Source organism: Hemiscyllium ocellatum, chromosome 25 (genome assembly GCF_020745735.1).
Source record: "Hemiscyllium ocellatum isolate sHemOce1 chromosome 25, sHemOce1.pat.X.cur, whole genome shotgun sequence".
NCBI classification, from domain to species: Eukaryota; Metazoa; Chordata; class Chondrichthyes; order Orectolobiformes; family Hemiscylliidae; genus Hemiscyllium; species Hemiscyllium ocellatum.
In genome coordinates this window covers 43,565,868-43,590,268 of record NC_083425.1, presented here as the reverse complement: position 1 = coordinate 43,590,268, position 24,401 = coordinate 43,565,868, and the positions used below count along the sequence as shown (strand labels likewise).

Below are 24,401 nucleotides of genomic sequence, written 5' to 3'. Positions count from 1 at the left end.
CAGAAATTGGAGAAGCTATTTTTTCTGCAGTTTGTTTAGGTACGTTAAAGAGGAGCGTCAGCATATTTGTGAGTTTTCCTTTTTCTTCCTATTCCTCCCTGTTCTCTCAAAACAGATGATGTGGTTTCATGGGCACTAGCCACCAAAAGATACTGTGACAATTCTATAGCTATAAAGGGTGCATTCTGTCCTGGTTTTATTTATGAAGAAAGGTTGAAAAAAGATGTACCAAGCAGTCTACTCAGAACCATTAGAGTGAGGCCCTGGGGTTGCTTTTTAAAGTTGGAACAATAGAAGCAGCCTGAATGGGTGGGGTCAAGTTCCCACAAAACCAAGATGTTTAGTTTTTCAGTAGCAGTTGTTACTGAGGTCTTGAAGTTGGGATTGGAAGCTGCAACTCTCTCTCAGTTTTCTCTTGATTTTTTTTCTCTCTTGAACTGGAATTGCACATGAGACAATCTGTTTTGCTGAATATGTGCTTATGGGAGGTTACTATATTGGAATGGTTAATCAGTAGTAGTTAAAAATCTATTATTCTGTTAAGTTTTCCAATAGAGTTAAGTTATTCCAATTTCTTCTTTTTGTATTTTAACTATAGTGAATGAATAAAGTGTGTTTACTATAAATCTGATAGTTTGACCAGTCGAATTGCACCTGGAATGCAATACTTTATTCTTCCCTAGGTCTAGACTATCTTCTGAATATTTTGATGGGGTTTGATCTGGTCCATAACAATACCCTGTAGCAGTTAAATTCCTTCATGAAGCTGGGCTTGAACTTTAATCTGAAAGGCAAATACCCATCAAACTATTTCAATGTAAATCTAAAGGCTGTGAAATCAGGAGGTTTGGATGCTGTCAGTTCTGTTTTCATCAGAAACACTTGCTCCATTTACTTCAATTGCAATCTCTTCCAAACTCTAAATTGATGCGGATTTGAGCAAGTGTTCAGTGGAAATGATGTGACATTAGTCAGTGTTGGATGCTGATTTGATATAGGACAAGCCATTTTGAATCTTGTTGCTCTATAGTTAGCACCCTCACGTAAAGCAATATAACTGAATATGTGTTCAGCAGTAAGAAAAATGACCTTGTCTGCATCTGTGTTATTGAAAAGGATATGGTATTATGAACTGTAAGATTGTAAAACTATAAGATATAGGAGCAGACTTTGACCATTCAACCTATTGAGTCTTCTGTGCCGTTTCAGCAGGCTGATACATTTCTCAACCCAAGCTTCTGCCTTCGCCCAATTATCGTTGATCTGATAACTAATTGAGAACATATCAATCTCTGTCTTAACTGCACTCAATGACTTGGCCTCCACAGCTTTCTGCGGTGGTGAGTTCCACAAATTCACCACCCTCTAGCTGAAAAGATTCTTCCTCAACTCTGTTCTAAAGATCATCCCTTCACTCTGAGGGTGTGCCCTCAGGTCCTAGTTTTTCCTACTATTGGAACATCTTCCCCATATGCACTCTATCCAGGCCTCTCAGTATTCTATATGTTACAATGAGTTTCACTCTTGATCATTCGAAAATTCCATCAAGAACCTCTGCTGGAGAGCCCTGTGTGACATGCTTCTAACTCCAAAAGTAAACCCTCTTATGGCTTGTCTCTGTGCTATCTCCCTCTCATGTTGTAGCCCATTCGAAAATGGTACCACAGACCATGTGAGTGGAACCAAGCAATCTTCTCAGAGCCTATTCAACAAGTGCGCCTTTCCCATGATTAGCATAGCTGTGTATTGTATCATCTCTAAGCAACTTTTCAGTACACTGAGTGACTGTCACAGATCCAGTAAAAATTAATCAGCAACTGACCTTGCAGCAAGTGATACCTGAAAAGACAACAAGAGCTACAAGTTTTTCCATTGCAGATTGGAAGTGATTGTAGCCTGAGAGGCCGTGGGATGAAGAATGCCATGATCATTAATGGTTTCCATCCCATTCCACTCCTCCATCACTGAGTGTTGCTGCCGCTCATTGTGAGCATCTTGTCTCTTAAAAGGGACGAAATGTGTCAGTGAGTGAATCTGATACTGAGGTAGATCTAATGTGTGGTGTGTGTAGTTAAATCATATGTTACTTCAGGAAGATTGTTTCAAGTCTCAGCTGTGCTCATCACAGCATTGGGAGCACGCCATTCCAAGAAGAATTAAAATCTACTAACAGTTGGAAAATGTCCAGGATGACGAGCAGTGCCTGATTTTACGTTCTTCCCATGTCTGTGTGGGTTTCCTTTGGGTGCTCCAGTTTCCTCCCACAATCCAAAGATGTGCAGGTCAGGTGAATTGGGCATGCTAAATTGCCCATAGTGTAAGGGAAATGGATCTGGGTGGGTTACTCTTCAGAGGGTCAGTGTGGACTGGTTGGGTTGAAAGGCCTGTTTCCACACTGTAGGGAATCTAATCTAACCTAATCTGAAATTAGGTCACAGCCTATTTTGAAGGTATTTTGATAAAAAAAGTTTGGGAATACTAATCTCCACAGGCAGCAACACCCAGTTGATAAGGCTGTAAAGAGTGCAAGCGATGCCCTGGGGTTTGTTTGTAAAGAAATAAAATTCAAAGGCAGCTTTAAGATTAACATTTGCATAAAGCTTTGGTTATACCACACTTGGAGTACTGTGTGTATTTCTTGTCTACGACATATAAAAAATAAGTTAAAGGAGAAAGGGCAGAAGAAATTTGAGAAAATGTAACCAGAATTCAGAGAATTCATACACTGAAAAAATTGAGGCAAGGCATGGAATTAATGGGACGAGGTGATCCACCTCCACTTAGCTAACCAGTCATGAGGGAGGAGCCTAACCCCATTCCCAAATTTAATGGCAGGATCAGTGTGAAACAGCTGGAAGTAGTCCATTGCTCCATCTGGAGACTGTGCTGTCTCAGCTCTCCATCCCCAGCAGCTCTGCTGGGATTAGTGGCCACTGCTGAGGCAACAAAGAGTCCTGATAAAGAGGTGCTCAGACCTAAAGGAGTCTCATTGTGGCAGGGCTGGCAAACCAGGGTAAGGGGCGGGGGCCTGGATGTGTGAGATGGATTGGGTAAAGTGGGTTATGACCTCGAGGAGGGATTCTCCTAGGGTCCAGTCTTCAACCAACTGCAGCAAGTGTAGCTGGCTTCCCGCACAGTGGTGGAAGGAGGCAATGTAGTGTGGTCATTAATTTATTAATTAAGAGCCTCATGGGTGGGCCACAGATATTTGTGTAAATATTGGCAGAGGGCATAGCTCAGGTGCCACCCACTAGGTTTTGTATGCTCCACCAAATCTTCAAAGCCACTGGTGGGCAGAGTAAAATTTAGCCCCTGTCTTGATTTCTGTAGAAAAGCAAACACTGTGAGGAGTCTTTTAAAATTATAAAAGGACTTGATGGCAAAATTGTAGGGCAATAATTTCCACATGGTACAAGGGGGAAATCATATAAAAGATATCCACAAATAGATGAAATAACAATTTGCAATAATATCTTTGCACAGAAAATAGCAACCTTGTGGAACTCAGTGCTAGGATCATTGGGGGAAATGCTTAATGATGGTTCTTTAAGAAGGTATTTGATTTGTGGAGGAAAAGGATGCAGAATTAGGAGGCGTGTTAAGTGGAGCAAGTTCCTGTACAGGATAAAATGCAACATTATCTCTTTGGACGTAACAGCTTGTGTCAGTGACATAGATCCAAATAGAACTCCTTCCTCTTATCTCCTTACCTGAGAGGTTAATCATCCCAATATTCTGTTATGGCTTGTCACTTGTGCTTCTTTCAGTATTGGAACAGATGTAACTCATGTCTTCTCTTACTCCCCAAAGTACTGTTCCACTCCATTGAAGATTTGAGTAATATACTACTGACCCAATTTTAATTAGCAAAGTAATTTTTAAAAATCTGCCCTTTGTAATTGCTCTGATCTTCTAATTAGGTCACGAGTGATGTTAGAATGAAATCACCGAACACACATTCTATAGAGTAGACAGTAACCTCATTTTTGCCGTCGTTTGTAATTTTAATTGACTGAAACTTCCATAAAAGGCTTGTCTCCTTGCAACTTTTGCGCTTGTGGTGCAGATGATGTTCTTAAAATATGTTTGAAATCTCTGTGGTATTTGCTTTGCAGTCCAACCTCACAAAGCAGCAGAACGGCTTCAAAATCACCTTGAAAACCTTGGAGGACAACCTGCTTTCCCGCCTTTCCTCTGCTTCTGGAAACTTCCTCGGAGACACGGCCTTGGTAGAAAATCTGGAGACCACCAAGAGGACAGCAGCCGAGATTGAAGAGAAGGTGAGCCCAAATCAGACCACTGAGTGAATGTCGTTTGGTCAGAGAAGATGCCTTCAAACAAAATTATAATGAAAAAGGGGACATATTAATTCTCAGTCTGTTGGAAAAACTTGTTGAATATTGTAACCAGTTTAGTAGAAACTAAACAAAAAACATTAAATTTGCCTTATCTTCTGCCAAAGCAAGCTATCTATATTTTGACCTTAGAGTTCAGTCTGTGTGGATTAGGAATGTGCCAATATAAGTATAGTCCTGACTGAACATTTTTTTTAATGTACCTGGCCTACTTAATTTCTAACTCACAACGTCCTCTGTAGCAATAATAAGGCAGCCAGTTCACATGTGAGCGCTTGAATTAAGTAGGTAATATTCACTAAATTTGTTACACGACATGCAGCCTTTTGGTTGTGGATTTACACCTGAACGTTTTTAAAACTTCCATATAATGCTGTTTTCTCATTGAATTCAAAGGGCAGTAATTGCAAGTAAGAAAATGTCCTTGCTATTTTATTTCAATTGTGGTAATGTCAGTGTAAGACAGCACAAAAGCAGGGATGTCACACAGGTGTATTAAATTTTCAGACTCAAAATTCTGCAATTATTTATAAAGTTGGAAAGGTGACCATTTGAGGCTCCCCCTTTAATCCATTCTCCTCATTTCGTCTTTGGCTTGAGAGGTCCATGAATAAAGATCAGGCAATGAAAGGTGCATTTCCATACATATTTTATGAGTGGTACATATATCAGAAATATGACTTCAAAAGAGCAGGAGAAGCTTTGTTGGTGATAAAGGATATCCAACAGCTCTGACAGACACTTTTACTTTCCTCAGAATTTACGACAAAGTTAACAATCGATATGTTTTGTGTCAGGTTCATTAAATTAATAAATGGCATTAGTGCTGAAAGGCAGGTTTTTCTGCTGCGTCCCAGATTGTGTGGTCATTTCTAGAACAGTATGTGTGTGTGCAGCATTTTAACATCTTTCAAGAGTGACTGGATGAAGGACCTAATTCTCAATGATTCTGTAACAAAGCAATAGCAATTCCATTGTTCTACTCAAGTTCTATTTGCCCATAATTCCTTCATATTACTTTCGTGATGCTGCATCAAAGAGAAACAATATTAGGCATCCAATCTCTTATCATCTCACAGTATATTTGGAGACACAAAATCCTTGTGTTGTCAAATTCTTTGATTTTTGGCTGCATTTTAGCTGCTTTGATGTTCTAGTTGGTGGGGTATTTAGTTTTCATGGTTTCATAGAGTCATAGAGATGTACAGCACGGAAACAGACCCTTCGGTCCATCCCGTCCATGCCGACCAGATATCCCAACACAATCTAGTCCCACCTGCCAGCACCCAGCCCATATCCCTCCAAACCCTTCCTAATTATATATCCATCCAGATGCCTCTTAAATGTTGCAATTGTACCAGCCTCCACCACTTCCTCTGGCAGCTCGTACCATACACTTACCACCCTCTGAGTGAAAATGTTGCCCCTTAGGTCCCCTCTCACCCTACTTGTGCAAGGTTTATTGAAGACAATAGAAAATTACATGAGTGGCAGCATTTTGCCCCAATCTTCGGTTGGTAGTGGTGGTTGGTTCAGCAATTTATACAGAATGGTGATCAGTGGTGAACTTCGTTACTTGACTATCACAGGTATCAATGGTTTAAAAACATCCATTGGACCAAGGAGGAAAATGTTCAGAAGTGAAGCGTGTTTACTGCTTTATTCTGGAATAGTATTCACTCAGTGAAGAGTGGGAAGAAACAGAGAAGAAAGTAGATTCAAATATGACCAGTGTACCTATAGCAATCTACCTGGCTCTCAGGGAAGACTTCAGTAGCCTTGTAATGCTATGTTTCCCATATCCTGAGTTTGTTCAGCCATATGACACTCCAATGCTAAACCTGTTGTCCCAACCCTAACCCCATCTTTGATTCATTCCCACAGTCAGAATTTCTTCCAATAAATTCACACAGTTTGCTTGTGCTCAACTCTGAGCACGTGCTGACTACCCACTTGGCGGGCTATGATGGGAATGGCAGGGCAGTAGAAGGGTCAAATAAAGTTCAATGATTCCTTTAATTACAGATCATCATTTTCCTTAGGTGTAATGCAGTTTGTGTTATAAAGACCCCAATGAATTATCTTGTGTGACTAAAAAAATCTTACTCTTATGCTTTTCATTAATTCCACATGGTGCTACTCTGACTGCTAAGATGTCTATTTCAGATTACCTTAGCTTTATGAAGCCCATAAGGCACTGGTCAAAGTCTGCCTTAGTGTGTTCTTTTATTCATTCATGGGATAGGGCTGTTGCTGGCTATTCATCCCTAATTGCCCTTGAGAAGATAGTGGTCAGCTACCTTCTTGAACTGCTATAGCGCATACGATACAGGTACATTCAGAGTATTGAACCAAGTGTAACATCAAGGAACTCTTAGAAGATTGGAGTCAATGAGAGACAAGAGGAAAACTCTCTGCTGGTTGGAGTTGCAGGAAAATGACTCTGGTGGTTTGACCTCGATCCTCTGAGCTCCAGGACATCTCTGCAGGGTTTCCTCAGATTAGAGCCCTGGGCTGAATCATCATCAGCTTCTTCATCAATGATTTTCCCTCCATCTAATGGTGGGGGCTTGCATCTCTACAGGTAGTGAAGAGGAATTCCAGCACCCTCTTCATTTAACCCCTAATATGGTTGGTCACAAAATTTTTTTTCTTTCTTTCATGGTCTTCTAACATGTAGCTATCACACTGCAATCAAATTTGATTAAGCAGATCAAAACAAAGAGAGCCAATTTCAAGGTTTTTTTGAGTGGAGTTTTATCACCTATTAATCCCCACCCCAAAAAAAGTGCTGACATTAGCCAGGCACAGATATTTGGGGAATGAACTTTCCAGGACAGGCAAGTAAAGGCAGATGCAATTTCAGATCTTAACAAACCTTTGGTTTACAAGAAGGAAAAGATTTATGACCAATTGTTCAGCTGCTATCTTGCTGCCTCAATAAGAGGAAGCTGCAGGTATCTGACTATCTCACTGAATCTAAGCTATCATTATTCCAAATTGATTTTTTGCTGACTATTTTTTGAGTTTGATAGAGGTTGAGTGGGAGCGAAGACCTTTTACTATCCTTGCTGTTATAAGGCTATGTGTTCCTTTCTTCCTTTGTTTGGTTGGTCAAAGCAAGCTACTGAAATATGGTTCATATATGTATCCCAAGTAAAGCTCCATCGGGCCAGATTCTCTGGGTAGTGGCAATCCCACATAGATTTTCACAAAAGCAGGGCACTCAGCACCTCTGAGAGAGACACTGTGCTCATGGAACACTGCTTGGATGTCAGGTCAGAGGTGATTGCGTCTCTGGGTGCTGTGTTGCTAGACCTGATCCAGAGGAGGGTGGGATGCAGTTGTGGCAGGTCCAGAAACAGCAGAGGGCTGGGTCCCCAGGAAGTGGGTAAAGGGGGTTGTGTCCAGTTGATTGCTGAATGCCAGGTCTGATCGAAAGGGAAATGGGGACAGCTTTGGGTTGAGTTGGAAACAAAAACAGAAATTGCAGTAAAACTTAGCAGGCCTGACAGCACCTGTGGAGAGAAATCAGAGATAATGTTTCACGTTGAGTGACCCTTCCTCAGACCTGAAGGTAGCGAGCAAAATGTTGGTTTATATGCAGAAGATGGGTCGGGGGATGGACATATGTGGGAATGGAGCCCAAAGAGAGAGAAGAACAGTTGGACAGACAATGAAGTGGTTAATGATCTGGCTGGGAGGGTAACTAGCTCTTAATGGGGACTGTTAAGTGGCTGTGTGTAATAGCAAAAAACAATTTGGTTGGATTGGATTGGATCCAGGGTGAGGGCTGGACTGTGGGGAAGGGGAGAGATGGGGAGGGTCTGGAGAGTGTGTCAGGTGTATTTGCGGAAGTATGCCATAAGTATAGGTTCTTTTAAAGTAGTTACTTATATGCTAGGCTATGCATTTAATAGTAACTCTTTTTTTCCCTGAGTAACAAGTTTACTTCATTTCCTTGGAACATTTCTGAAGTCTCCAGTTTAAATAGAGATTTTTTTTTGATGATTCCATCTATTGACGAATGGACCAATGAAATCTTCAACTTCCCAAGTGATTCCTTCGGAGTCTGCCATGGTGGGATTTTGCAAAGTCTCTGTCCATGTCTCCCATCTACACTGCAATAATGATGGTCTGGCCATCGGAAAACCCCACTATTCACCTTTTCAAACTGAATACATCAGAGGTAAAATTACATCACTAGCATGTGAATATTGTTATCCAAGTGTAAATCAAATCAGAGATATGATTTTCTCAATGCATTGCTGAGACTCTGTGCCTCTTCATTATAAATAGTAATTCTGATGTATCCCATTTTGTCCATTTGAATTGGATTGCTTGGGAGTGCAAGGTAATCCCAGCAGCAATTATAGTCAGCCAGTGCCCTTTTTAAAGCCACTTTTAGATCATGAAAGTTTCAGGTTTTCAAGGCAAACGACAAAAGTGGAATATTGATCATTCTCACTAGAATTGTAACAAGTGACAGACTCTGTCACTAGGTCAGAAAGCAGCATGTCAGTCTCTGACGGAAGGTGTTGGACGGGGCTGCTGAGAAGTGTGGAGCTCCTTGAGAGTGTTCCCATCCCTAAGTGCCCCTTGTCATTCTATTTCACATTTTCCTAAATCCATGGAATGCTATTTGCAGTGCTTGGTTTGAGATCTTGAACGTAAAGACAATGCTTTCCTTCACTGTTTTCATAGAATCCCTACAGTGTGAAAGTAGGCTATTCAGTCCATTAAGTCCACACCGACCCTCTGAACAGCATCCCACCCAGACCCAGATCCCCAACCTTCTTCTCTTTGATTCTGCATTTCCCATGGCCAATCCACCTGACCTGCACATCTTTGGACTGTGGGAGGAAACTGGAGCACTGGGAGGAAACCCATTGAGACACGGGGAGAATGTGCAAACTCCACACAGGCAGTCGCTGAGGCTGGAATCAAATCCGGGCCCCTGGCGCTGTAAGACAGCAGTGCTAACCACTGAGCCAACTTTGGCAGACAGATTGGCTGGGTTGTTGCTCAAGCTGGGTAGTCAGCTGCTATTACATTTCACTTTTTGTGCAAATAGTTTTCATCCAGGGTGGAAGGCGGAAGGCCTTGGACATTGTGATACTCATACAAGCAACAGACCCCTCCATTATGTCTCAAAGGATGTGCAGTGTCTCTCAGAATGCTGACAGATCCATACACATTTCCCAGGGAAGCTCAGCACCTTTGTCCAGCTCAGCAGAGCTTGGAGTGTTCTTTGCGTTGTGCACCCACTCCCCCCTCCCCCCCCCCCCAAAAAAAACAGGGAAGTCTCCAATGTAGCTGAGTATTGTATCAATATTCCCTCAAAACGTACAGCTTCATCTGAGCATTTCTCCGTTTCCTCCAGCTGGAACTCACTTGGGAAGATCCTGTGGGAAGTGAAGGGTACAAATTTGACTGATACAGGAAAATGCTTGAGGTCAATATTGTGCAGATCCTGACATTCAGTTTGTGGTGATGTGAGCGATTGGACTCTGCCTCTTGGTCACACCCCAACGCTGCTCCTCCTAGGTTATTACGGAAGTAACCTTGCTGAAACTTGCCTTTACTGACCCAGTGAGGTATGAATCCTCTTGAGATATTGTGTCTATGTTCTAAAGACCACACTCCATCTGCTTAGAGATCTCCAGCTTGTTTTGTGTGCCTGGCCTTTTCCTGCTGTCGACAACCATAGCTCTTCAGGCCATCCAGCACTAGTTCCAGGGAAGAGTCAACAAATTACAGAGAGATGGGGGTTCACAATGTTTCCTCCTTGACTTTTGCTTCGATTGAACAGTCAAAAATCAATGCAAGGTGCAGCCTCTCTGATCCCTGCTTGGTGGTCCTTTAATTAGACATCCTTCCATTGATCGTGGTTACTCGTATCAGACCCCACACTCGGTGGTTGGTGGGGAAACCTGAAGGCAGAGTACTCCTGCTCCAGTCAAGTTGTAAGATCAGGTCAAATTGCACTACTGCAACCCGGCTGGCCCCGGTCCATTAAACAGACCCCTACAATGCTAATAGATCAGTTCTGATAAAACTCGTGGCCTCTAATCTCATTCTGTGACTCAATCAGTTGTTTTGCTAAGTAAGAACACTCACTTGTTCCTGTTTGATCCTCCACTCCCTTTTAATGCAGGTTAAAGAGGCCAAAGTAACAGAGCTAAAGATCAATGAGGCGCGCGAACACTACCGACCTGCAGCAGGACGAGCTTCTCTATTGTACTTTATAATGAATGACCTCAATAAAATCCACCCCATGTACCAGTTCTCTTTGAAGGTATGCCAATATAAGCCCACCAGATGTTTACTTCATTCCCTGTTGATCAATTTAGCAGATGAACTACTTCAATAAACAGCCTTGATTTTTAAATGTAGTCTCATTGTTCTAAATCCTTTCAGCATTATTGTATTGAAAATAAAGGTCAGGTGTCAAAATCTCCCCAGAACTGTGAAGAAAAGTCATCAAGTGCAAAATTCATTGCTTTACAGAGTGATCAAAGAATTACTCCGGGGGGATTTGAAGCAATTTGTTTTATGTTTCAGAAAGTAACTGCTTTTTGATATTAAATTGCCAGCAAAGAATGAAGAGCTAAATCTAATCTTGACTTTGGCATGTTTATAGAATAAAGATTTTATTGCTGATGATATAATGTTCAATAACATAATTTGCTAATAAATTCTGCTGCTATTTTCTTTCAGGCCTTTAGTGTTGTGTTCCAAATGGCTGTGAAAAGAGCACCAGCTGATGAAGTCCTCAAGCAGAGAGTGGCCAATTTGATTGACAGCATCACATTTTCTGTGTTCCAGTACACAACGAGAGGACTGTTTGAATGTGATAAACTGACCTATACAGCTCAGGTTACCTTCCAGGTAAATAAACGTTATTCTATAGCTCTCCATTTAATCCACATTCATTTTCACACTCTCTTTTACAAAGCCATCCCTGTCTGTTAGAGTTTGGTTTCCCCAGCAATCTAATGGATAAATGCAGTGCCTGGGGTTACTAGATATGCTTTTCACTCCATGCTGTCTTGTCTGAGCTGGTGTTTGACAATTAGCCTGTGCTATTGAGAGGATAGCACAGTCCTCATTTCTTACTGCTGTTCAGTGACCCGTACCAAAATAAGAAACGTAAGTGTAGGTATTGAGTGAGGACAAGAGCTCAGATATTAAGGTTTTAACTGCTGAATAGCTTGAAACATTCTCAGTGCTGAGACATGAACAATGACAATTTGGTTGATGTACCAAAACATTCCCTAGTACCATGTATAAACTTATCATGTCAAGTGCTGGTGTAATGGAAATGCCACTGGAGTATTAATCCAGAGGCCCAGGCTGTGGGGCACGGGTTCAAATCCCACCATGGCAGCTGGTGGAATTTAAATTCAGTTCATAAATCTTGAATGGAAAAGCTACTCTCAGTAATGATGGCTATGAAAATGTTGTCAATTGTTGTAGAAGTCCATCTGGTTCACTGTTGCCCTTTAGGGGTCTGGCCTATATATGACTCCAAATCCAGAACAATTTGGGGAGGCAAGGTGGCTCAGTGGTTAGCACTGCTGCCTCACAGCGCTGGGTACCCAGTTCGATTCCAGACGCAGTTGACTATCTGTGTGGAGTTTGCACATTCTCCCCGTGTCTGTGTGAGTTTCCTCCAGGTGCCCTGGTTTCCTCTGACAGTCCAAAGATGTCCAAGTAAGGTGGATTTGCCATGCCAAATTTTCTGTAGTGTGCAGCCTAGGTGGGTTAGCCATGGGAAATACAGGGATATGGGGATGGGGTGGTGGGTCTGCTTTGGATGCTGTTCATAGGGTTAGTGTAGACTTGATGGGTTGAATGTCCTTCCACACTGTGAGGAGTCTATGACTCTCTATCATTTAACTCCCCTTTGAAATGGCCTCAGTTGTGTCAAACTGCTATAAATTTAAACATGTAGATGTACATACACCACACTTACACAAGCTGTTTGAGAAGGTGACTGACTACGACCCTCTTACGATAATTTGGGGTAGGCAATAAATACTGGCCTAGACAACTCATGAACAGTTAAATAAAATAAATAAATCTGGCGCCTTGAGGGGAAAAGATTGTGTGGATCAAGCAAAACTGGAGTTTGGTTTAAGTCTTATTTCTTCAACCTTTTGTGCTTTGTTTGGAATCTTTCCTAAAGGAAGCATGGCTTCTGTAATTTGTGTTATGAATCATTGCTGACAGTGTGATTATAGAGCAAAGCACATTTGTTCTGAATCACTGTTGAATTGTATAAAAGTCTATAATACAATGATAAAATCAAAAATGACGAATAATCCGAGGATTTTTATCAAATAACCTGAAAATTATTACTGTCGGTCTTCCTGAAAATAATAATTACTTTTTGCATTAGACACTTCACACAGGGAATCTGATTTTTTCCGCCTTTTGTTTTTATTTTAGATCTGCAGCTCTGCAATTTTTTTTGGTCATTTTATCTCCTTTCACTCTGCCAGTCTATCCATACCTAGTTCAGCAGAATGATCTAATAGAACTTTGCACATAATAGGATACGTTTTCTAAGACTCTGTGTCTGCCAGGAGTTGCAGTCTGACAGACTGCTGATTGTTAAATCAGCCATGAAGATCGCTGCTCCCAATCTGATGAGCTCTCAGTGTTGATCTGAGCCATTGGAAAATCGTAAGTGTCAGAAATCAAGCTTTGAGCCTGAGAAAATCTGCACCACTGCATTGAAATCAGGAGGAAATTCACACCCACCTTGGAGTACCTCCATGCATTTGGACTACCAAGTATGGATTAGCCATAGCTTCAAGGTGTTTGAGATTGATCAAGTTTTACTGTGATCCCCCTGATACTGTGAAAGGGAAAGATACCTGCACTCAGGTAGCATTTTCCATGACTGCTGGATGTTCCAACATGCTTTGCAGTCAAGTACATTTTAAATGTTGGCATTGTTGTCATGTAGGAGATATGATAGCACAGAAAGCTCCAAAAAACAGTGCTGGGTTCCTGATGAAGGGCTTATGCCGAAACGTCGAATTTCCTATTCCTTGGATGCTGCCTAACCTGCTGTGCTTTAACCAGCAACACATTTTCAACTGTGATCTCCAGCATCTGCAGACCTCACTTTTTACCTTAGTGACCAGGTCATCCATTTTTGTTTTGTTGGTTGAGGAATAGCTGTTGACCAGAACTCCAGGTAGAATGCACCTGCCCTTCTTCAAAATAGCGCTGTGGGAACTTTTATATGCACCTTGGCTTTGATTTAATTTCCCATCGAAAAGGTTTATTGTGTTAATTATTCGATCTGCAGATTGCTTTTTATATTCATTTTCTGAATTCCTTTCTCCTTTCTGGTAATCCCTTCTCTGTGCAAAATAAAATCACTTTGAGAAAAATAGACTATTTTCAAAGTAAAGTAACATGATTAACAAACAACAAACACTTTGTAGCAGAAGCAAGCCATTGATGGTGAATGAAAACCAATGAACAACATGTATTAAGTTGGAACTTTTTGTTTTTCATGTGTTGGTCATACCAATAAAATAAAGCTTTGGGTATACAACACCAGCATGCTATACAATAAGTTGTTTAGCATTAGTCATTAGTCCTGCAATTTTGTTGATGTACCGGGAAGAATCTATTTCTACACAGAGCCAATCTGAGGTGGTGTTAAGCATCACATTCTTTGAGCAGGTGGATTAAAGGTTCACTGTGGAATAATATTCTATAAATGCTTGGTTATTCAATGACTAACCACTGATAATTTGACATATGCACTATCAGATATCACATGTTTTACACCAACTTCATTGAAGAGCCTTACAATGTGGCTTTTGCAAACATTACCTTGAATTGATGTTGATAATCTGAAATGTTGCTTTAACTCACCTACAAAACACAATTTGCACCCATTTTGGACCTGCTGGAATGCCATTGTGATATCTGGAATCCATTGAACTCAAGCATTTATACAATGCAGTACAATTCAATACAGCACTAGAACAGGCCCTTCGGCCCACCAAGCCTGTACCTGATTCCTAATCCTTATTTAGACCTTTTCATGTTGTTCTGTTAAGTTTCTTTACTTGTTAACATCAAATGAAGTTTATCCATGCAGGAAGGAATATTCTAGTCCCATGGAGTACCCAATGTGGAGCTGCATATTCTCAGTGCTTTAATTGCAGTAAAATGTCACTTTCAGGTGACCCAATGGATGTATCATGGATGTAATGCTTCTATAAAATATTGCTAAGTTGAAAGAAAGTGTTCGTGAAACTCAACGATATGGAGAGAGAAAGAGAATTGATATTCTGTGTCCGATATGACTCTTCTTTGGAATTGTAAGAGGTTGGAAAATTGTGGGGTTTTTATGCAGTGGAAAGAAGGGAAAGCCACAGCAGTTGGACAGATTAGAAGGATGCTCAGAGTCAGAGTCAAGAGGCTTTAGTTCTGACAAAGAAGCTGCCAGACCTGCAGAGTTTCCACAGTGCTTTCTGTTTTTACTTTTATGTATGTAAGTAGGACATAGAAAATAGAACATAGAACAGTACAGCACAGAACAGGCCCTTTGGCCCACGATGTTGTGCCGACCACTGATCCTCATATATGCACCCTCAAATTTCTGTGACCATATGCATGTCCAGTAGTCTCTTAAATGTCCCCAATGACCTCGCTTCCACAACTGCTGCTGGCAACGCATTCCATGCTCTCACAACTCTCTGTGTAAAGAACCCGCCTCTGACATCCCCCCTATACTTTCCTCCAACCAGCTTAAAACTATGACCCCTCGTATTAGTCATTTCTGCCCTTGGAAATAGTCTCTGGCTATTGACTTTATCTATGCCTCTCATTATCTTGTATACCTCAATTAGGTCCCCTCTCTTCCTCCTTTTCTCCAATGAAAAAAGTCCGAGCTCAGTCAACCTCTCTTCATAAGATAAGCCCTCCAGTCCATGCAGCATCCTGGTAAACCTCCTCTGAACCATCTCCAAAGCATCCACATCTTTCTTATAATAGGGCGACCAGAACTGGATGCAGTATTCCAAGTGCGGTCTAACCAAAGTTTTATAGAGCTGCAACAAGATCTCATGACCCTTAAACTCAATCCCCCTGTTAATGAAAGCCAAAACACCATATGCTTTCTTAATAACCCTGTCCACTTGGGTGGCCATTTTATGGGATCTATGTATCTGCACACCAAGATCCCTCTGTTCCTCCACACTGCCAAGAATCCTATCCTTAATCCTGTACTCAGCTTTCAAATTCGACCTTCCAAAATGCATCACCTCGCATTTATCCAGGTTGAACTCCATCTGCCACCTCTCAGTGTTGACTGATTTCAACCCAAATCCCTTTCTACTTATGGCTTGCAATATCAAGACCGAAGTATGGATAATTGTTGCGGTTGAGTTGTTTGGGTAAATAGTAGCAAGGCTTTTGCTTCTGTCTTCCAATAACTGACTGGAATTAATTCAGAATGAGCAGAGGGAAGACTCACAGTTGATTCACTCCATCCCTACAAAGAAGAAGCTGATCTGCAAACAAAATGGCACCCAAGTCTTTTGTCACATATCCAGTTAGGGAAGAGGTGGTCATACACACTGTACCTGAGCCTCTTGCTCCATCCATGGAGAGTCAGGGACAAAGTAATTTCCACCTTCTGATGTGGGGTGTTGCTCCTCTCATTGTGTCCTACCTACACAGCTATCTCGAAAGGGTTAAAGTAAACTATAATGCCTTTTGAATGGTATTTGAAGCTTTTTTTCCTATTTTTGGATATAGGTTTTTTAAAACACTGGTTTAAAATATGTGATAGAAGTCACCCTCATGAGGTGGAATTGCTTTATCTTCGGTAGTTGATTGGGATGCCCCAAAATTCCAATATACCTCAGTAATTACTACAAAGTTATTCATATGTTTGTTGGACAGTTTCCCTTTCAAAGGGCAATGTTGTGGACATTGTAAGTATTGCCCCACGGAGTTTAAATGAGCAGACATGTGGTACAGTGGATAGAAGCCAGAATCTCTCGTTCAAGTCCTACTCCAGGACTTGGCGACAACAGAAGGTGCTGTTATTATATTACCATAGTCTTACCAGACCATTGGGCTGCTCTCTCATTTGACAGAAATATCTGGTGGTGGTTTAATCTGAGGGCCACCACACCTCGCGCAACAGGAGAGTTTGAGAAGGAGAGTCCTTCATGTTAACCTCAGCCAGTGATGGGAATTGAACCCATGCTACTGGTGTCATACTGCTTCACAAACCAACCATCCAGTCCACTGAGCTAAACTGACCCCCATAGAATATGGCTCATAATCAAGCAAGTTGATTATCAATCTATAAATCCTCCCACGTGTGTGGTAGGCAGTTAGAGTGGAAAAGTCTCTTGGTCAACCACACTCAATTTGTAGTAGCAACCCTCAAACTGTAACTTCTGGCCAATGACCTGTTTCATGCAAAATGACAATGAACATACATAGGCCCTATGTTCATCTGCCACATGCGTATCCACAGGTGAGAAGAGAAATAGAGTATTAGGTGTCTTTGAAGCTTGAAATTGATGTGTGTTTGGAGATATTTAGCATGAAGTCAGATATCCATTTATGCCGAGATATCAGTGCTCAAAATGCGGTATGTCTTTGTAGTCTTGAAGGTGCCAATATTTACCTTTATTATCACCAGAGGTAAGCATCTGGATTGACATTCCCATCTCCCAATCCCACTGATGGAATAAGATCTTGTAGGGACTTTGGAAAAGCCTGTGTTGGGACCTCCAGGAAGATTCTGGAGAAAGCAGACACACAACGGAGTGTCTTCAAGGCTTTGCCTCCAGGAAGGTGAATTGAAGAATCGAAGACTCTGTGTGGTCAGAGAGACAGCACGGCATCTCAAGATGGAGATTCCTTCTGAAAACATGCGAGTGTTTAGAAATAAAACATGACCACGGCTATCGGGCTAGCATTGTGGAAGGGGCACCCTTCATGTCCTGGGGCTGGGGCTATATCGTCATCAGTCTGTCCACCTACCACCCAGCTTACTCCATCCATCTGCTAAGGCTTCGACATCAAAAAAACACTGAGAAACCACCTGGGCATCTTAAATAGTGTGTGTGCACTGTGCCCCCCTGCGGTATTTTAATAAGCTTTAGTCGTAACTTAATGCTGGAAACCACATGGCCATTTCCTCTATCCCCCCACAAAAGCAACCTCCCTCAAAGTAGACCCGAGGTGGCACTTTATCGGCAGACTGACAGTTAACACGTTATTCAGGACACCCACCTTAAAACCTATCACCTTGGTAGAATGAAGTCTAATCCAAGGTGTCTTTAAAAGATTATTGAGTGTGAAATCCATTGCTTATTTAACATTTTCTCTGCTCCACACTGAATAGATCCAACATGACTTGCTTAATTACAGAGTCCTCTGTTGTACTGTTACAGCTCTATATTTCTTTCAAACCTTCAAATGCAGCTTTCTTCATGCAAAAGTGCAGTGGTTGTGGATGACATAGAAAGTTAATTCCTGAAATGGAGTTCCCTCTGTAGTGACCCACATTCCTGTTCCCCAGTGCTTGTTTCTATCTAATGACACGGTATCTTTTTAGATTTAACCACGGGGTCTCCCTGAGCACCCATTAACCTATATAACAACTCCTGACCTTATTCTATTGAATTTAAATGATGCTGCTCCATTTAAAGGGAAAGCTCCACATTTTTATTCTGTTCTTGTGTATCTTAGTTTAAAATGTTGCTGGGCGGCACGGTGGCTCAGTGGTTAGCACTGCTGCCTCACAGCACCAGGGTCCTAGGTTTGATCCCAGCCCTGGGGTGACAGTCTGTGTGGAGTTTGCACATTGTCTGCGTGGATTTCCTCTGGGTGCTCCGGTTTCCTCCCACAGTCCAAAGATGTGCTGGTCAGGTGAATTGGCCATGCTAAATTGCCTGTAGTGTTAGGTGCATTAGTCAGAGGGAAATGGGTCTGGGTGGGTTACTCTTCAGAGGGTCAGTGTGGACTGGTTGGGCCGAAGGGCATTTCCGCACTGTAAGGAATCTAATCTAGTCTAAAAAAAATAACAGGACTATTACTGAGGCAGACTTAGGAATTAAGCAAGAGTAGGAGATGTGGGCGGCACGGTGGCCCAGTGGTTAGCACTGCTGCCTCACAGCGCCTATAGACCCGGGTTCAATTCCCGACTCAGGCGACTGACTGTGTGGAGTTTGCACGTTCTCCCCGTGTCTGCGTGGGTTTCCTCCGGGTGCTCCGGTTTCCTCCCACAGTCACAAAGATGTGCAGGCCAGGTGAATTGGCCAAGCTAAATTGCCCGTAGTGTTAGGTAAGGGGTAAATGTAGGGGTATGGGTGGGTTGCGCTTCGGCGGGTCGGTGTGGACTTGTTGGGCCGAAGGGCCTGTTTCCACACTGTAAGTCTAATCTAATCTAATCTAATGTCTTTGATGTTTCAGCAATCTCATCCTAGCGTGTAAAAGCTCTCCCTCTCCTATTTATCTTAGTAACTGACTCCAATAATATTGCCTGCACTCACTGATAATTTTAGCAAAGAAAATATTATGTCTCTATATTGTGATTTAAAGAGTAACCAAGGTAAAATTGACATAGTAGTTAAGCATATGTTGATAGATCATTCATAGTTAGTTACTGCAACATCTTGTGAAAAATAAAACAGCAACTGAATGACCTTAATTCAATCTTTGTGCCAATTGTGAAATAATATGGTATCAGAGGAAGAGGGTGATGGTGCATTTGTAATGTTACTGGACTAGTACTGCACAGATCTAGGCTAATGCCACAAGGTCAGTGGTGGCTGGTGAAATTTTGAGTGCAATGATTAAATCTGGAAATGAAGGTGATCTTTGTAATGGTGACCATGAAACTATTACCAATTGCTGTTTTTCAAAGAAAACGCCTGATCCACTAATATACTTTAAGGAAGGAAATCTGCCATCCTTATCTTGTCTTGCCTACATGTGACTCCAGACCCAGTACAACATCATTGACTCTGAGATGGAATAACATACTATTATTTCCAGAGACAGTTAGGAATGGACAGCAAATGTCACAATGCTCACATCCCAAGAAAGAATAAAGAAAAAGATCTTGTAATTAAATGCAACCTAACAAGTCTTTCTCTATTACAGTATTTGTTGAGATCTTGCAAGCACTGGCTATTAATATCTGCCGGTGAGGTTGGACAGACTTGTGTTACATAGAGAGTTGGCAAAGTTGGAAATCTGATTTTTTTTGTAATGGAGTTAAATAGCAGGCCAGGCAGCAGCTGAAACTGAGTGGGCAGACTTCCAAATGAACTTAAAGCAGATCAACTTTCAGTAAATGATAGCAGATTTTTAAAATTTCTGTCTTGTAGCATATTGTAACATTCAACATTGATTCAATGCTGAGATCAATTCCAGTTCAATTGGAAAGTTGGTCTTCTCCTGGATTCAGGCTGTCTGTACTGAATTACCCGATGCTGGGTTGTGTTGACATTATTATCAATACCTTGAGCCTGGGGACCTAACATTCCTGAACCTATTGTGCTCCTGGTTACTATCCAGTCATCACTACCAATAAGGAAACACACTCTCATGTGTGCACTCACTCATACACACACACTCACACTCACTCTGTCTCATGCATGCACACGCACATATAAGTTATGGGGGTGAATTTGTATTTGCAGAATTATATTTGCAGATGTTGCTCAAAAAGTGCACAATCTGCAGGCAGTCAGTCAGTCAATGTAATATAAATTCCATCTTGGAAATAGAGCCGACTGATTCAAGGTTGGAGTATAGACAGACTCTAACCTCACATCTTTAATGATTGTCTGAGCTGTGATGTCACCTTTTTTTTATAAAACCTCAAGTTATCTCAAGAATGTGACTTTAAAGAAGTTCTGGGATTTCCGTATTAATGAACTGAAACCTGCAACCCATTCTAAAAGATGAAAAACTTAACAGCAATCTGGGTTTGTTCAATATATCATTTCAATTGCATGACACTATGATCTTTTGCTATAAATTCTGTGTCTTATGATCCTGCTTATAATGAAGGAGCAGCGCTCCGAAAGTTAGTGCTTCCATATAAACCTGTTGGACTATAACCTGGTGTTGTATGATTTTTAACTTTATCTCTCAAGCAATATAATGAACTGTTGCTCTCTCAAGAGAAAACTACTTACAGTTCATGATGGACTATGATTGATTATGTACCTAGCCATTTTAAGTGGTTCTTAACTTAAAAAGTTAGTTTTCAAGAGGAACGTTCTGAGTGTACTGTTTAATTAAGTAACCTTCTGCTCCAGAGATCATTTGAAAGAAGCCATGCTGATTACTCTTAAAATGCCAGCTATGATTCACAGGCTTGGTATGATCGATGATCCGGTAAGAATGCTAGAGCAGTTACAAAAAGAGAATACTCCAGAAGCAAAAAGTGACCCTTTTTACTTTATTAATTTTTAAGATCCCTTAAAACTATGGAATACCATAGACACAAGGTATATTAGAACAGAGCTGAAGTTTTATCTAATCAGTTGCAAATTTACTGTGAACTTCCTCAGACATAAACGCTCTCGCTCCCGCTAGGTTTTAACAGGTGGCTGCTACAGTGCAATGAATAGTCCCTACCAATTTTTTTTCTCTGTTCCCCTCAATTTGACAGATTCTTCTGATTAACAAAGAAATTAACCCAAACGAGCTGGACTTCCTGCTTCGATATCCAGCACAGCCAGGACTCTCAAGTCCCGTGGATTTCCTTTCCAACCAGTCATGGGGTGGCATTAAGGTATGAATTTCTTTCTCATGTATTGCTGTGGATGTAATGGCCAGCTTATCAGACACACTGCAATATTTATTGTTACAAAACCAAGGTCAAGTTTTGAGAAGCAGAGGAGGTATCTTGAATGATTCTCTCGCACACTTTGACAGGGTGGGGTGGGGTTGTTGCAGAACAGTACCTTGACCTTTGCCATTGGGGTGATTATGCGATAGTGTGCGTGAATGACCTGTCCTTGATAGGACCTGACTGATTTCCACTCTGCACATTGGGAAGATTTGAGAACAGGAGACTAATGTGCTTGGCTAGTCTCCTCCAAGACAGTGAAAACCAGGTTTTCCTCCTCATATCTCCTTCATAACACCCAGTGGTGACCTTGGGCAACATGTATTCCATCACTCATTGCATAGCCTCACGTTAGGTCCTCTCTCTAATATGATATTGTTCCCCTCACCTGCAGAATTGCCCAGTTCAGAGGATAACGCATGAAGCAGGTTTCATTGTTTTCCAAACTTTCTTCTGATGTGACCTAACTTTGATGTCATGGTGGTTGCAATGGTTGAAAATGTGAGAGTTTTTGAGCGGGGATTTTGCCTTCAGTTGCTGAATGTGTGTCCTGTGGAAGGAGAGCAGGCCCACACATGACAGCCTTTGAGGCTGTTTGCGCAAAGCTCATTCTCTCTCCTCTCCTCTCAGTGCATCTTCTGAGGGCTTGATTTGGATTCTGGGGCGTTCCTGACAGACAGCCTCCACGCACAGTGGCTGCTTAATGGATTCAGAAATCACAGCCCCAAAGTCTCATCCTGTGACCCCTTTCAGGAAGGGAGGGGCAGCGCAGGGTCATGGCCCATGGTTTTCGGAATCCTGACTCATTTGAGCAACCCGTTACCTACTGAGCAGCTGGGCACCAGAGAGGAGGAAGGTCTGAGATTGTCCCCAGCATAGGCTAAATTGTCAGTGTCAGTACTCATCAGATTGAACAATCAACGCTGACTGCTTATAATCAGCAGAGGTGCTATAAAAGCAGGGCTTGGCAACAGGCTCTCACGGGTAAATGTGCCCTTTGTTTCACACTGATTTATCTATATGAGTAGCTGCTTTAATTTACATAAACATATTTTATAGAGGCACATCCAGATAGACCTGTGGGCCTTTTGCTAACTGGTGCAGGTATGGATGTATGTTTTTAAGATCAGCTTATTTTTTTGACTGGGTACCTGTGTAGAGGAGAAACATCTGTCACTGTCATTGACTTCAGTTACATTTCTTGTACTGCCATGATGTGTATTCCCTAAACAGCTTGACTAAACTTCTGAGAATGTATTGGATGAAGGGGGAGAGGTGCAGACTTCCTGATGTTTTTACAACCTTATGAAGAAGCAAAATATTGCTTTCCCCAACTGGTGCACCAAAATGCATAAAATCCATATTTCTAAGGGGGCAAATATGTCTCATTTTTGGAATGTGGTTCATTACCTCAGCACACACACCCAAAGTTGACTACTTATAAAACAGGTTTTGCTGGGTATTGAACATATTTACACTCACAACGAATGTGAAAAAGAGCTGGAGTCTCCGAATCTGCTTCTCCAGTGGCGGAAGATGAACAGCTTTATTCGCCTTGTGCAGGATGTTTGGCCTTGACACTAATCTGTAAGGGCAACTGGCTGGTGTTGAAGCTCCTCAGGGAAGCAGAGTTAGGGCTATGCATCTGTTCACTAACATCACTGTCTCCTTATTGTACATAAAGGTGATGCCAACAGTTATTTATCTGCAACCAATTTCGATGACTTGTTACTCTACGAGATAAGTTGGAAAAGCTGTCGGACCAATGCAGGGATATGTGGTGACCAAGGTCTGTTTCCTATTGAGACTGACCTGTTTCTGAGGAAAGAAAGACTTGTATTTTATTCATTGTCTATAAATACCTCTTGAGGCAGTAGATTACTTTGAAGTGAAGGGGCTGATGTTGAGCGTGCAAAAGCAGTAATCACAGTTTATATAGTATGACGGCAGAAGTTCCAATGAGATAACACAGATTCAAGAACAGCTCCTTCCCTGCTGTTACCAGACTTCTAAATGGACCTTTCAGATTTCAAATTTAGTGTTGGCCTCGCTCTTTCTGCCCCTTCTCAACAGCTGTAACATTGCATTTCTCGCTCTGTTCTGTTACCCTTCAGCACTTTATATGGTTTGACTTGCCTATACTGCACACAAAACAAAACTTTTAACTATATCTAGGTACATGTGACAACAAATCAAATCAAATCAAAAGATTCTTAATTAGCCATTCTGCATTTGCTGATATCATTTGAGGCATGATTGTTGCCCATGACACCAAGGGTGGGTTTTGGATGAAACCTTTGAAGTCAGTTTCAACCAGAGGAAGCAGTCAACCTTGGTTTGGTTTTAATGTCTCATGCAAATATTGGACACCTCCGCCAACATAGTGACCCTTCTTCACATGTCCCAATTCTGAAGAAGGATCTCTGGACTCGAAACACCAACTCTGTTTTCTCTCTCCAGATGCTACCAGACCTGCTGGGTTTCTCCAGCAATTCTTGTTTTAGTTTCAGGTCTCCAGCAACCACAGTTTTGTCTTCCACTCCAGTAGAAAATAGGGCGAAGTGTAAAATTGGAGGCAGCTGATTTACCAACATCTGTCATTGACTTTTCCAGAGAAGTTAAATTCACTCCCCAAGTTCTGCTGATCCATCTTCCATAAAGGTCATAAGTTTCCCCAGAGCTTCACTGCTCGAGATTGATCTGAAATGCAGCAAAATACATTGTTCACGTGTGTGAGCAAGTCTCCTCCTTACTTTTGGCAAAATCATGACAGTGTAGTCAGAGCCACTTCAAGAAAATGCCATGGATGCAGATTCAGTAACATACTTTTTCAGAGATCATATCTTTTTTTTCCTTTTTTTGAATGGTAAATTAAAATGAAGGCTTGCCTGTAAACAGCTAAATATTAGGAGAGATTGCAACTTGGAAAAATCAAGTAGGGCATATTTTTAGCTAAGTTGTTTTCCAAAACAGCGAAAGGAATGCTTTGAGATCAAGTGGCACCAGGAGTCATTGACAAAAGTCCTCAGATTGGTTGAGCTGCAGTTTACTGCAGATCTAAATGCACAGCAGCCACAGACATTTAGAGTCTATGACCCAAACACAGCTCTCTCTCTCCCCCCCCTCACTCTGTGTGGGGGAAGGTAGGAACCTTCAAAGAAAGAATTGGAACAAGA

General features: G+C 41.6%; 1 protein-coding gene across 3 annotated transcripts in view; it reads left to right on the top strand.

Moving 5' to 3' along the window:
- The window catches only part of LOC132827851 (dynein axonemal heavy chain 9-like), a 504,454-nt gene that overhangs the window by 362,839 nt on the left and 117,214 nt on the right, over positions 1–24,401 (top strand). For all 3 annotated transcript variants that reach the window (XM_060844602.1, XM_060844601.1, XM_060844600.1), the window contains 4 exons: positions 4,116–4,280; positions 10,513–10,653; positions 11,076–11,246; positions 21,046–21,168. In XM_060844602.1, coding sequence (XP_060700585.1) covers positions 4,116–4,280; positions 10,513–10,653; positions 11,076–11,246; positions 21,046–21,168 — 600 coding nt within the window. The remainder of the gene's footprint in view (positions 1–4,115; positions 4,281–10,512; positions 10,654–11,075; positions 11,247–21,045; positions 21,169–24,401) is intronic.